This window comes from Pygoscelis adeliae, unplaced genomic scaffold (assembly GCF_000699105.1).
Source record: "Pygoscelis adeliae isolate BGI_AS28 unplaced genomic scaffold, ASM69910v1 Scaffold100, whole genome shotgun sequence".
Taxonomy (NCBI): domain Eukaryota; kingdom Metazoa; phylum Chordata; class Aves; order Sphenisciformes; family Spheniscidae; genus Pygoscelis; species Pygoscelis adeliae.
This window is the reverse complement of record NW_008824034.1, coordinates 643297-657469: the sequence shown is the minus strand read 5'-3', so window position 1 is coordinate 657469 and position 14173 is coordinate 643297. Positions and strand designations below refer to the sequence as shown.

At 36.7% G+C, this 14173-nt stretch overlaps 1 protein-coding gene across 1 annotated transcript in view; it reads right to left on the bottom strand.

The window, feature by feature from the left end:
* The window catches only part of TENM1 (teneurin transmembrane protein 1), a 253686-nt gene that overhangs the window by 151216 nt on the left and 88297 nt on the right, over positions 1 to 14173 (bottom strand). The window contains exon 3 of the mRNA XM_009331179.1: positions 9045 to 9285. Coding sequence (XP_009329454.1) covers positions 9045 to 9285 — 241 coding nt within the window. The remainder of the gene's footprint in view (positions 1 to 9044; positions 9286 to 14173) is intronic.

Genomic DNA, 14173 nt, shown 5'->3' with positions numbered 1-14173 from the left:
CCAACCCCAACAAAACCACCAAAAGCCCCAGTGAGCTCCCGTTTCTAAACTCAGCTCTTTGTCCTCTCTAAGCCCCTCTCGCCAGCCATCCAGCATGGCACACGGTGGCTAAGGAAGCAGAATCAATAGCGAGGTCTAAACCTGCTATGCTGACGTGCCCAGTAAAGAGATAAGGACTGAGGGAAGGGAGTTATTGGGGAGTTCAGGTGACAGAAGGCATGAAATTAGACCTCTTAGTCCTGTTGATCACAGAATAGCTTGCTTTCTGTAAAGAAGCAGTTTCATGTGGCTCATCTAAGTGCTCTTGTTCAACCTCAAGAGGAATGGCATATAACTCCAAGAGTGCTGTTCATACAAAAATGATGAATTCTCAGCTAGGAGAAGGTTAGAGAACAGGAGTTCATTTCTTTCTTTACACCGTTCTCCATCAGGATGTTTTGTTACGTACTTTTGGCTTCTTATCTGGAATGGTAATTTAAGTCTTATAAAAGCTACACAGGAAGCAACATCCCAACTGAATTCAAGTGGTGGTAATGCAATACTATTACAGAAACCAGATTAACCCCACACAGAATTCCTTAATTAAATTCTGAGAAAATATTTTTATATCCCAGTACTGTAGTAACGCCCCTCAACTCTGTCAAGGGCTTGATATCACTTCTGTAAGTTCTATGCATTTACCCTGTGCCTAGCATCTGTAGGCCTAGAAGTCCACCTTCATTTGTACTTACATGTTTTCCTTCCATTTCCATTAAAAACTACAGGTTTGTAAGAGGAAAAAATGAAGAACAAAAGCAGATTTGAAAGTGAATCACCGGGTGAGTTAGCAGAAACACAAATCTTGCAATACCTTGGCCAAAAAAGTAGTCTGCATTTCTCCTGCATAAACCAAGTAGGAACACATTTGTACTTGTGTGTGTTTCACATTCAAGAAAGAGTTACCTAAAGTGTTACAAATTGCTGCATAGCTATGTGATAGGAAAACTAAGTTGTCTTCAGTCCGATCATTTAAATTTTTCAATTTCTTTTCAACTAAATTCTATAACTGCATATAATATATATAATTGTATATCTATACCAATGTTTAAGTAGGCAATTGAAGTAATTCTTTTAGATATCAACAGAAGCGCAAAGGGAATTTTTAAGAGGCATAGTAGCTGAAACATAAGAAGGATTCTGATTTTTGGCATAACCAGAAGATATATAAAGACGGTAGCCAAAAGGGATTTGGAACTGATACAGTTGCCCATCTACTTTGGCAAACATCAACCACGAGCCCATTGTTACCTGACCCTTTTAAGTCACTTAATATTTCCTGTGACAGTGGGAAGAAGCAGAAATTTGCTCTTTCTTGATTTTCTATCCATCCTATTCTGTACCCAAAGTGGGAGGGGAAAAAAAAGGAAACTTCTAAACTTAGATAATAATCAGAATATGGACCTCTGTTTACAAAACTCGCATATGGTACTCAGCAAACTATATGGTATAAAAAACAAGACAGCTATTCTAAGGTAAGTGTATAGTATAAAAACAAGACACCTACTTGACAACAAAGATATATGCACTATACCCTCATCTTGAAAACCAACCCAGGAAAACTGTATGTGAAGTGTATGTGAATATAAGTCATGACTTATAATTATAGATAGAATCTGACCTACAATTTTATGTGCCTTATTTTACCTTTTTCGTGTACAAGAACTGTAGGAACAAGAATGTTTATGGGTGAAAGAAGAGGGAAATGGCCATGAAAACTATTTATCGAATTTATTTTATCATTCTTTTTTTGCATGCATAATTGAAATACATTTGAAACCCCCTAGAGATTTGTCTTTGGGAAGATAACTGCTTTGTTGAAATTTCCTCTTTGAGCTGGACTTGCCTTTTGAATAATTCTGATAGAATTGCTTCCCTTTATTCACTCATGTTTTCTTTACACAGTTATTGAAAACCTAGCCCTATGACCCTGGATGTGAAAGCATGTAAAAACAATCTGTATCCTTTACTTTTTGCTTCATTACAGAAGAACAGGTAACAATGCTGACTCACTTGTCTGTTGTTGCTGTAGACAAGTTAAGCCTGTTAACCAGGTGACTAAACCTTCAAGCCCCTAGCAGAAATCTGGGACAGTAATTATATAAATGTAGGACAGTGCCAAAATCAATCAAGAACAGTTTCTAAAATGGACCAGTTGTCCAAAATACAACTGTCTTCTGGTTTCATTGGCTATTTAGTGGAAAAAAAAAAAGATAAAACAAAAACTACCACACTGGGGTCATAAATTACTCTTGTATAGACAGTACAGACTTTATTATTATGATACATGATGACATTGCTACATTAATCCAGTAGTTTTCAAAAGTGCTTTTCTGTGGCTTACAACTTTCCTTTAGCGCTGCAATTCAAACAACAGCTGAAGAAAACTGATCTACGCACATGGAGATTCGTGGGGTAAGGAAGGAATAAGCTCGTTGTTTGCTTTAATTTTTTTCAATAAATTTTCAATTTTTGATGTGGAAAATGAGAACAAGAGTACTTACAATAATATTTGCAAAAGTTATATGAAGAATAGTATGTAATATTTGCAGACTACTTTGAAATCATGAATCAAGAAGGATAAAAATACCAATATTGTAATTTTGTTGCTTATATATTCTGTGGTTAGAAGCATGACTTAAAACAAAGAAAGGAATGAGATGACTGAAGTAGAAGTAGTTGCCCTACAGTTCTCTTTGCCATGAATTTCCTCCTGTGGGTATTCATGCATATTCTAACTGACTTTTATTACTAGCATTTGAGCCTACTTCTAAATACCTACACTCACATGCATACGGTCTAAAGGCAAGCTGTATAGCTACTGTGACAAATAACACAACTTTTACTTGACAAGAGGCGTATCACATTAACTGTGTGAATACTATCCAGTCTTCCAAAACCAGATTTCCTAGAAGTAGCTATCCAGGGGATAGACACACATTTCCAGGCAGTAACATTACACATACATATGTGATTTTCTTTGAAATTAAGATAGAAATCTTTTGCATATCTCTGACCCTTTCTCACAGTCTCTGTTTTCCAAATCAGCCTAGACCCTTTGTATTAATCTGTAATTATCTTTCTCTTTCAAAATTTATATTCAGTCTGTTTCTGGCTTTGTAGATGAAAACACTGTGTTTCACAGAAAGCTAACAGGCTGCTTGCCAATTGGTGGCCATAAAATAACAGCATATCTTTACTTTTAGTTATAACTTTATATACTATTCTATTATTCAAAATAATGAGTGAAGAGTATCTGCAGCGTGATTTTTCAAGTTACTATATTAAGCCTGCATAAAAACCCCTTATATATACAAATACTATCCCACTGCTCCAGGGAAGCCCATGCCAGAGCTTCTCCCAAAGAAAAAATACGGTAGAGTATATGAACAATTTAAATAGCCTTATTGTCCTTAGTGACTGGATCTCAGATTATTCAAAAGAAGGACCCTTGAGTGCCATTGCTCTGACATGAAAACTGTACTTCATTGTAGCTGAGAAATGTTTACATTTTTTTTTTCCATAAAAGATGCTTTCATTCTCGCATTATTAAATTTAGGGTCATATTTATGGCTTTTATTTTAAGTTCCTGGTCACATTTACAGTTTTCAATTTATCTTTCACAATTCAGAAGTCTTAAATATTTTTAGATCTTTTCTGCTGTGCAATGAAAACACATGGGACTTGGACTGAATTTAAAACCCTTGCCACGTGTCCGTTTTTAATATGGTCAGCCTCTCTGTAGGTTAGATTTATTGTTTAATTAGGTAGAAAATGACAAAATACAAGTGAAATGTCATAATAGCAAATACTGACCAACATAATTTGAAGGAAAGATCATAAACGAAGCCCTCCCCTGCATTTATTCTTGGAATAACCGCAAGTCTGGTCATTGAACTCGGCAGTAGGCTCCATTCGCAAACAAGTTCCTAATGAATTGCATTGCTCAAATAGTAATTGTCTCCCTGCCTGGTGGTTTATGATCATCAACACCTGTGTGCCTTGAGAGCCGTAAAAGCCGTTCTGTTTGCTATGGAAACCTTGAACTGGGAAAAAGGAAGGCACAAAAGTGCTTTCTGTATCTCTGCACCGGGGGCAAGATTCACAAGATGCTCGAATGAAGAGACCAAGGAGAAAGAATAAACCTTCCAAGAGCTCACACTGAACCGTGTGAGCGGGTATTTATATATACATTTTTCTTTAATTATTTCCGCTTTCAGCGCTACTCCAGCTTGAACAGAAAGTGAGTATGTACAGGTTTCTGTGATTTGAAAGGCTATCAATGTACTTTTTGAAGAGCACGAATAATTATGAGCTTGATTAAAAAAGAACAAGGGAAACCCATAGTACAGAATAAATCTCCTGACAAGTGATAGTTGTCAAGATCTCCCCTGTACTAAACAGAATTATAAACAAGGTTATATTTTTAGGAAAACAGAAATCCTGCTAGTCTTAAATATGCACCTTAAATAACGATATAATACAGAAAGGGATTACTCCATCTATGTGATGAGCTGAATAAACTTCTTGAACTCCAAAACTCTCAAAGTTTTTAAGTGTTTAGGGCCATAATCAAAGTTTAGGGCTCTGAAATATTGCTGAATAGTAACTAAAAATCATAACTGCCTTGAACCCCAAATACTTCTCTTATTATTCTAGTACTTCAAAGTTTTATATAAATTAATGATAATTGAATCTCAGGTTCATGGTCCGGTACCTCACTGTCGCCTTAGAGAAGCTATTACCATGGTGATAAGATTGCTTAAATTAAGCTGTCTTTTTCCACAGTACTTGGCTCATTGCCAGTGCAGTGAAGGGAGATTTCAGTCCATTCAGCACAGCATTAACCTTACTGCCAACACTGCTAAATGGGTTAGAGGAACTAGGAAGAAATTTGATTTTAAGAAAAGGAGGAACAAGCAGATATGTAAAATACTGAAGCACAAAACAGGACTAAAAACAAACACTTTGAAACAAAATCAAAATTAGGTAAGTTTTGATATTTAGACAGAAAACTTAAAAATTCTTATGCTTGAGTAATCTAAATGCAAAACTTTACTCAAAATAAGCGTGTCCAATGGTTTATCCGTGAGGGAACTGTAACAGATTATAGGGAGGATCAGAAATAATGTCAGGTAAAAATCCCTACTCAACATCTAGTTTTTTCTTCTTATTTGGGAATTTGACTGAAGTGGGAAAATAAATAGCAAACACCAGAAAAAAGAACCCACAAAAAAAGCAGGACATGAAAACAAATACTGAGTCAGCTAACAGGGCACAGAGAAAATGAAAAACACTCCTTTGAATTGTCAAGGTTTAATACGTCCTCCATAAAAAGTAGTAAGCTATGTTCAGATGCGGCTGTCAGAGATAATGACAATGTATTACACTGTAAATCATAAGATTTGAAACATTAGAGCAAAGTATCTATGAAACCTGAAAAAACAATTATTTTAGTGGAAAGGAAGGGAATAGGCAATAGGTTGCAAGTACTTTATTCTGGGGGAGAAGAAAAAAATCAATTTATGTAAAAGCCCAATAACATTATCCTAAAAAAGAGAATCAATGTTTCCTGTGTTTTTATGTGGCGTGAGAGATCCTTGCAGTCTTTTTCTGGCAATACTTGCAAATTATTTTTCCGTGTGACAATGAAATTACTGCATGTTCATAAGTCATTTTAATAATGAATGTTTTTTTCGAAACTGTGTGTGCATGCATACAGATAGAGCCTGAATTTACATTTACAGGCACATTACAGTGCTGAAGGCTGCAGCAGTCAGTCGGCAGTTTGAGCTGTTACACCTTCTCCAGGTACAGCTCTTGTCCAGTTTCTTCACCAACAGCTATTCTATGACATGTCCACTGAAGTTTTAAAGGTGTTCCTAATTCTTATTTTCATTTGGGTTGCTTATCATCAGAATAACTGCCAGAGTTAGAGAACTGGCCTTGGCAATGACATACATCTAGACTCTGTTTTTTGCTTTGCCAAAAGCTTGTGTGAACGTGAAAAGTAATTTCGCCTTTCCAAGTCAGTCTCCTCATTAAAACAGTTGGACCAGTAAGCTAGGTCCTGACAACACTGTTTTGTGGATTAGTCCATGCATATAACACCTCTAGATGAAGCACAAAACAGAATTTCCGATTTGCCCTTTTCTATAAAAATATAACAAAGTTTTATTCTACAAAAATCTTTCAGAACGTCTATATACGTTCTGAATACGTCTTTATACATCTCAGTATACATCTTTACTGCAGCCCTTTGTGGTCTAATCTAGGGTTTCAAATTCTAATTACGTAAAAATACATGTTTAATCAGAGTATTGCAAACATTTTCAGAATGACAGAATTTTCTTTTACATAAATATGACACATTATCATTATGAGCAGACTCATAAACTTGCTTCATTTCTGACTGTCCAGAGTGAATAGGATTTACAGTCACACGATTAGTTCTAGGAAATCTTTTCCTGTCTGAAAGTTCTCTAACATTACGTGGCTGTAGATAAACCATGCAAACACATGTGCTGTTTATGGATTAACAGAAGATACAGTTGGAAGAAAAGATGAACATGTGCATTCTGATTTTTGTCTAGTTATTACAGTAGGGAATACATTACTGTCTAAGTCTTCTTTTTGACTGCAAATGTTCCAAATTAAAAAAAAAAAAAAAATCTGCTTAGACATATTAGTTATGTACATAGTAGGTAGATTTGGTACTACTAAAGATTTAGCACAGAAATACAGCTGCCATTGACATGTATTCCTTTATTTTGTAGGATTCTTTTTAATGGGCAGCTAAACATTAATGGAGAAGGAAAGCAAGAGAATCCAGATATTAGGCCAAAGTATTTGTTCAATTCTAGCTGAATCATTCCCTGTTAAAGGAAGAAAAACCAGGCTGCAAGCCCTTCTTTTTCTCTAAGGCTGTTTTGTGTACTATAGACTTCTGGGAAGCGGTGATCACAAATGTTTTTTATTACAATGTTCCCCTGCTACATCACTTGTCTGCACATGAACTGCAGATACGTCTTGGCAAACAGTCTCACAGATTCTACTTTCAGATTATATAGCCTTTCAGCCAGCTTCATGAGAGGCTGCAGCTAGCTACCAGAGGGTGCATGAAATCAGCTGAAACAACCACTGAAGGGTAGGAATGTGGAAAATTCCCAGACTTTGTGAATCGCCTACGTGTAAGCCCACAGCATGTTTTCCAGTCTGAATTCCTAATCCACTGCACAGCCCTTTCGTCAGTATCCAATTATTTATTATAGATAAATTATAGACATAACTATATATCTATGTATTTGTCCTTCATGAGAAGTTTCAAATTTGCAAAAATAATAAGAAACCAGAAAAATTAAACTGAACTCCAAAGAGACTTAAAATAGCAAAGTATTTTCCCCAATGAGGTCTGACGAGAATATAGTGAACAGGGGTGCAGAAAGGCTAAACAAGATCTACCTAACTGTTAAGTGAAGAGAACCAAAAGGTACTTAATGGCTACAGAATGCCCAGGGCTCAGCCTTACATGCAGCAGAAAGTATAGAATATATAAGCTTGTTACACCAGAAATGACAGAGATTTATCTTTATAAAGACTACGTAAACAGAAGCTTCTAGCTCTAGAAGGACTACCTGAACTAAAATTTTGCATATGTTCACTTTTGGAGAAAAATTTCCATCCTCCTTCATTCTTTTTGTGATTTGTCCTTAAGACAAATAAGGAAAGTTTTATTTCAGAATGAATCAGCTTATTCTTCAATCCCAAGTTAATAGCCTTTCAGAGAAGAAAGACTTAATTTGACACTTCTGATTAGCAGCAGTTAAGTGTTTAAAGACGTATACTAATATTAAGTTTTGTAATAAAATAAAAACAACCTTCTTATAAAAGAACAAAATTTAGGTTTCAGTGATAACTGGCCCTTGGACATATGTGTATTAAAAAGGAAACATTTCTATGCGTAATACCTTATATTCTCTGGATCAGATTAGTTGGATGTCAGACATGCATCTGTTTCACCAAACACAACTTTCACAGACAGTCATGCACTTGACATGTTTTAAAATGCCAAAACCCAAAGGAAACCCTAGTCAAAACTTCTTGGTGCTCTGTTCACAATGAAGAGGAAGAAGGTCGTAGAAAATCAAGGGCTTGTTTTAAGCATCAAGTCAGCAAACACAGCTATAGTTGAAAGCCATCAAATTAGCTAATACTTATCAGGAACAAAAAAAAGCTTATTATAGCCAAAAAGTCACAGGCAACTGTATTTACCTCTGTGGCAGAACTTTGGGTACTGAAACACAGGTTTGCTGAATACAGAATGTATTTGCTTTCAATTATTTTTCAGAGTAGATTAGTTGTGTAAATTGTGAATGATCCTGAGGTTGAACCCTCCCTTCCCCAGCTCCCAGAGGTAAGGCTCTCCATGCTCAATACCTGTCTTGGGCCTGTATCATTTCTCCATTACCAAATGATTATCACATTACATTCTTTGTGTATATATGCAATAAAGTGTTTAAATACGCATTGAGGAAAATATTATTTTAGTATTATTTCCTATCTTTTCTTATTCACAGGAAAGCTACAGCCTGAACACTGACTGACTCCAGAAGTGCCAGAATACACTGATTAAACAAAATTTCTATTTGCTGATTACAAAATGGCCCTGGGAGAATGTGGGAGGGTGAGACAAGTACGCAAGCACAAATCCTGACTGCACACAACTCTAAAATACCTATGTAATCTACACACCTTAAGGAAATCAATGTCTTCCAAAACTTTGCAAAACACGTGCTTTTATGAGCATTAATGATCTAAATGAATCAAGTAAGTAAGGCCTCACATGGCTACATGACATGGCTTCAAATCAAAATGCATTGGCATGTCCTGAACGACAAACTTGTAATTCCCCACCACCATCTCATGTCAACGTCAGGCCTCCTCCCCATCTTTTTTTTTTTTTTTTTTAACCATTTGAGATATGTTGTGTACAACAGGTTGGTCTGTACCTGGTTTCCAGAGGTATGTTGCTGTTCAAGACCCAGCTGTTATGGAGATGTACCGAATCTTGCGTACTGGTGGGGGGAGTCGGGGCAGCAGGACTGGGCTGGCTGCGGGTGGTCATTGATCTTCTCTGGAGAGAATCAGCTGTTGGAGGTGGTTTTCTGGCGCAGGTACACGCGTGCGGTGGTGGAGGTGGTGGTGGAAGGGGTCTGAAGGTGAACTGGTTGTGTGGGCTACCTGGCATATCTGAAACAACAAAGAAAAGGCAAAGAAACCCACAAAGCGTTACTATTTTAAAAAGCTCAAGAGAGCATGAGCATGATATGATATTTATTGGGATTAAAGCATTGTGCTTTATCACGTTGTTAACCCAGTTGCCTGTACAATGTTGCTGCAACATATGAAATAATTTAAGATATAATATTCTACTGAAATGGAGAATATCAGACACAGACACACACCCTCCAGCACTGTAGTTCAACAAAAAAGAAAAAGGAAAAAAAAGAAGACAATATAACATTCACTTAATTTGTCATAGGATTTTTTGGGGAGGAGGGTAAAGAACAAATAAATCAAGTTGACATTGAATTGCAGCACAGATACCAACTGATTTCATAAGGTATAAATCTCATTTAAGAACGTCTGTGAAAGAAATAGACACAGTGTAAGAATTAGTCTTGCACTTCAAATCAAGAGAGAAAATAACTGAATAATTCCTACCACCTAACAAACATCTTTCATAAAACAAGGTTAACACATCTCTACAGGTCTGTTACTGCATTTGTTAAACGAGACCTGGGAGAAGGCCCTCTTAAAGACTATCTGAAGCACTAATGATCCAGATACCCAGAGAAAAGGTTTTGTGGCAGCTAAAGGCAGAAGAGCTGGCAAGTAGCTCACAGCCACTGGACCAGGCTGCGAAGGAGATGGAGTGAAAGATGTGCGTGGTGGGTACCCAAGGCCCTGCTACCTGCGCTGCCGCTGCCCTACGGGACCCTCAGCGCTGGCCTCAAGCACCCGAGAAGGACGCTGTAACTGCTCGGGTCCTGCCCTGTGCTAACACCGCTACACGGCTTTAAGGTGGCTCAGCCTGTGCCAGTGAGCTTGAATCCTCCCGCAAAAGACAACGAAGATACAAATATGGTGTAACGGTACTTTGAAGAGACAATAAAATCTTGTTTTCTCTACTTCCCACAAGTCTGCAAAGCCTCTCAGTACAGCAAGAAACACAGCTATGGAGAATTGAGGCAAGAAATTCCTTTTTAAAAGAACAATAACAAATACCTTGCAAAGAAGATGCTGATAAAAAATGCTGCCAGATTGGGTGAACTGTGAAGCTGTTAACCTGAAACTCTTCCAGCTAATTTACCTCAGTGCCTAACACGGCTTTGTCCCATTTCTATATGCACCCTCACTCTCCCTTTTACCTTAGCAGATGTCCAGTTAAATTTGCACAAAACCAGCTGGAGCGGAGCTCTGATGAACCTGCAAAAATTCCCTGCAAGGAACTGTTGTTGCCATCCATTTACAACACATGCTTTCTTTAAATTATGACACAACGTGTCTTCAAGGTGAAAGATGAAAGTGTGCCCCTTCCCTTCTTGGAATGGCTGCTGGAAAAAAAAGCACTTTTTTCTCCGTGACGTTCATAATTTACCCCAACTGGAGAAACAAGGTTGTTTAGTGCTCCACATAAGCTTTTCTATGCTGCGGTAAGCAAAGCTGTCACGGATTTGGCCCAGGCTTAATCCTTTTAATTTCATTGATCTTTTATCAAGGCAGCATTCTTACAGTTGCATTAAGGTTTACGCTGTAATATTAGTTTGCATATACCAGAAAAGCATTTCTAAGCATATTAGAAAATTGGAGACCTCGGAGACCTCAGTAAATTAAATCACTGGAGTCAACAGTCCAGAGCTCTGAAATAATCTTCTAAGGCACCTTCATATAATAATTAATCTCAGTAAATCCTGTATCCTGCTATTTTAGAATTGAAAGCTACCCAATTTTTGGACATAATATTTGATGTCCAGCATCCTCAAGTATTTGATCAATGACATTCCCTTACTTAGCGGTATCAGTCTTAAATCCACTCTACAGAAAATTTGCAGGATTATTATACATCCTATAATTTGCATGACAAGCCATTTTAATGGTTGTGCCACTGTCCCGTTAGAAAATTGCTGATCTTTGCCAGGACACGCAGTTAGACTCTACAAGGTACATCAAAAGCTATGCAGTAAATGCCGAGCAGCCAAGGTGACTGCTTCTCTAGGTAAATGGGAAAAAACTGTATAATATATATGGCAATGCATCTTTTAGTTCCCTTCTTCCCCTTTTATCTGTGCTGCCCCTATCCTGTCGCTAGCACACAATTATCTGACATACAGTTTAGTTTGTTCCATGCAATAGGCTGGTTCTGCTTTGTGAACCATAAAGTATTTCTGGTTGGTAGGGTACCTTCTATCTCCCAGTGCAATTTATCACAACACATTAACACATCAGATTTCCTGGAGGATTCCTTTTTAATTATTACACTTGTCACCCCTTTGTCCAGCTACTGGCATCACAGAAAACGTCACATCAGATTCTGAAGTATTTTGGTGATTTAAAGACAAGTCTTCTGCACCAGACCTTCACTTCAGTGAAGCAATGCAAATTCATTATGCTGAGAATCAGCCTGAGTTTCCAATTAATTTTTACAGACTTTCTAATTTGGCAAAGTTATTTTTATTTTGCTTGAAACTAAGTCTACATCTCATTAACTTTATTTTTATACCACAAAAAATGTTGCTTGGGATATAAAGTGGCATTATATCTAAATATGCACACTTATGATTATTCAGGATGCTGAATAAACAGTAGACTCTGTAAAATAACTTAATGCAAAATCATTTAAATACCTAAAGAGTGATATTACACAAGATAATTTGTCTAAAGACACCAAGTTTCCAAAATGTATGGGAATGATATAGAAATTAGCTTAGCTATAAATTTCTATCCTGTTGCTGTTGTTCAGCACAATGCTGTCCGTAACAACTCCTGGTTTTATTTTTAATGGTTGCTAATAACTTTCAAATTTTTTTTTTTTTTTTAACGTCAAAAAGTCTATGTATGATATGCAAATACAGTGTTATTTGTTTTCAATGTGTTCATTGTCATGGTAGAAGTTTCCATTCATCTAAAAATGGATTTTTATCCATTCTATAAAACATGATTTCAGCTCAAACTTTACATTTACAATAATTCGGTTCAAATCAGATTTTCATCTGAGGAGCATCCAAGCCAGAAGAGACGCTCTTTGTCCTCACTATTGGCTGCCTCATCTACACTTGCATTTAGCCCATTTTTTTTACAGACAGAAAAGGCTGTTTAGAAAATGTCTTAATTCTTTTCCTTGAGAATTCATTATTTTTACATAGTTCTCTCATTTCAGCAGAGCACATCTGGAACTGTGATGTTTCCTGAAAAGATCTATACAACATTCTGCTTCTTTGTTGTATATTGGATCTGCTTTGTTTTACTCTAACTTGCACACTCCCCATCGACTCCACAAACTCCACTTAAATTTCTTTCCCCCCTTTTTTTTATTTTTAAGCAAAGGTTTTTGCTTTCATTCTTCAGTAACAATGTTAATTTGTTTAGCTTTTCTATTTTGAGACACTTCCCAAACGCCATGCACTCACTCCAGAAGAGAAACCGCTGTATTGATGCTAGCTATAAACAAGAAAAACTTTCCTTGTAATTCTGCTAGTTTGAAGGATTTCTACTTGCTCTCCTTTCTTTGAAGTTTGAAGGGAGGAGTTCTGCTTCTGTCCTGAGTGTTTCTTCTTCTTCCTTGGTTCTAACTCCTTCTTTTGGATGGCCCTTGATCAATACTGAACACATGCTGCTCCATGGCAGCTGTATAATGGAGCTTGCTATCCTACAGATACGGAGTGCAAACCTCAACAGCTCCTCTTCAGCTGCCGAGTTCTACTACTGCTGCTTTTTCCTTCAGGAGATACAATAGTTCAGATCTTGCTTTTTTCTAGGCCTCTGCTTTTCAGAAAGTGGAGAGTTAGTTAACTTAGACACCTCCCTTACTCTGCCATGTTGGTTGAGTGCTGCCATTCTGCTCAAAAGTTATTGGAGGCACAGACCAATGGACGAGAGCAGCATTAACATAAACTCATTATCCTTAAAGAGTCAGGCTAGAATGCCTTTGTAATCATAAACATGTAGCCAAATTGCTTTATAGACTGACAAAAACGAAATAAGCAGCTTTATCAACTAGTTAGCACCTGATTAAAAATTACTTTTGAAAATAAGCCAGGCCTTTGCTGAAGTATTTTCCTAACAGTTTTGAAGTATACGGTACTATACTTTTTGGATCCGTGTAGAGAGAAGGGTTAATTGAACTGTTTTATCATTTACTGACAAGACTACAATAGCCTGTATCATTACTAAGTGAAGTATATCAGAGAGAATATATTAAAAAGTAATGAACCTTAAAAGGTTTGCATCTAACCTGTAGTGCTTTTCAGATATTTTAATTTTTTCAGTTCCTAAATTCATTATTTATTGGTATGTTTGGATTTTTATTTTTTTAACTAGACATGTCTCAGCTGAGTATGAATTAGCTTGCAATTCATTATTCAACGAACGAAATAGCAACATATGTTCAGAGAGTTTAGCTTAGTTTATTTAAAAGTTCTATGGGTATACTACTGCTCAGTTACAAACCAATCTGTAATTTTTTCTCAAGCAGAGATGAAGGAGCATAATGGGCACGGAAGAACTGGAAAAGATTCAGTGCAGGGAAGACAGAGAATCTGAATGTTTAAGACCAAAGCTAAAAAGCATAGAATAAAAATTCTCAGTTTTACAATGAGATTTATGCTCTGGGTCCGAGAAGACAAACTAAGATTTAGATGTAGGTGCTACCGTTGCAGAGTCCTGGTTCTGCTACATGTTAATATACTTATTGATGTTGTGTAAGTCTTTACACCCTTTCCTTCTAAATTTAAAATTGTTCTTTTTCTATGTGTGCACCAATGACCTTACTAAGCCCCTAATTATTTGTTGCCTACCTCTGAATTCTTTTTATTTTTGCTGTCACATATTTTGAGAAAAGGTAAATGTGAAAAAAAAA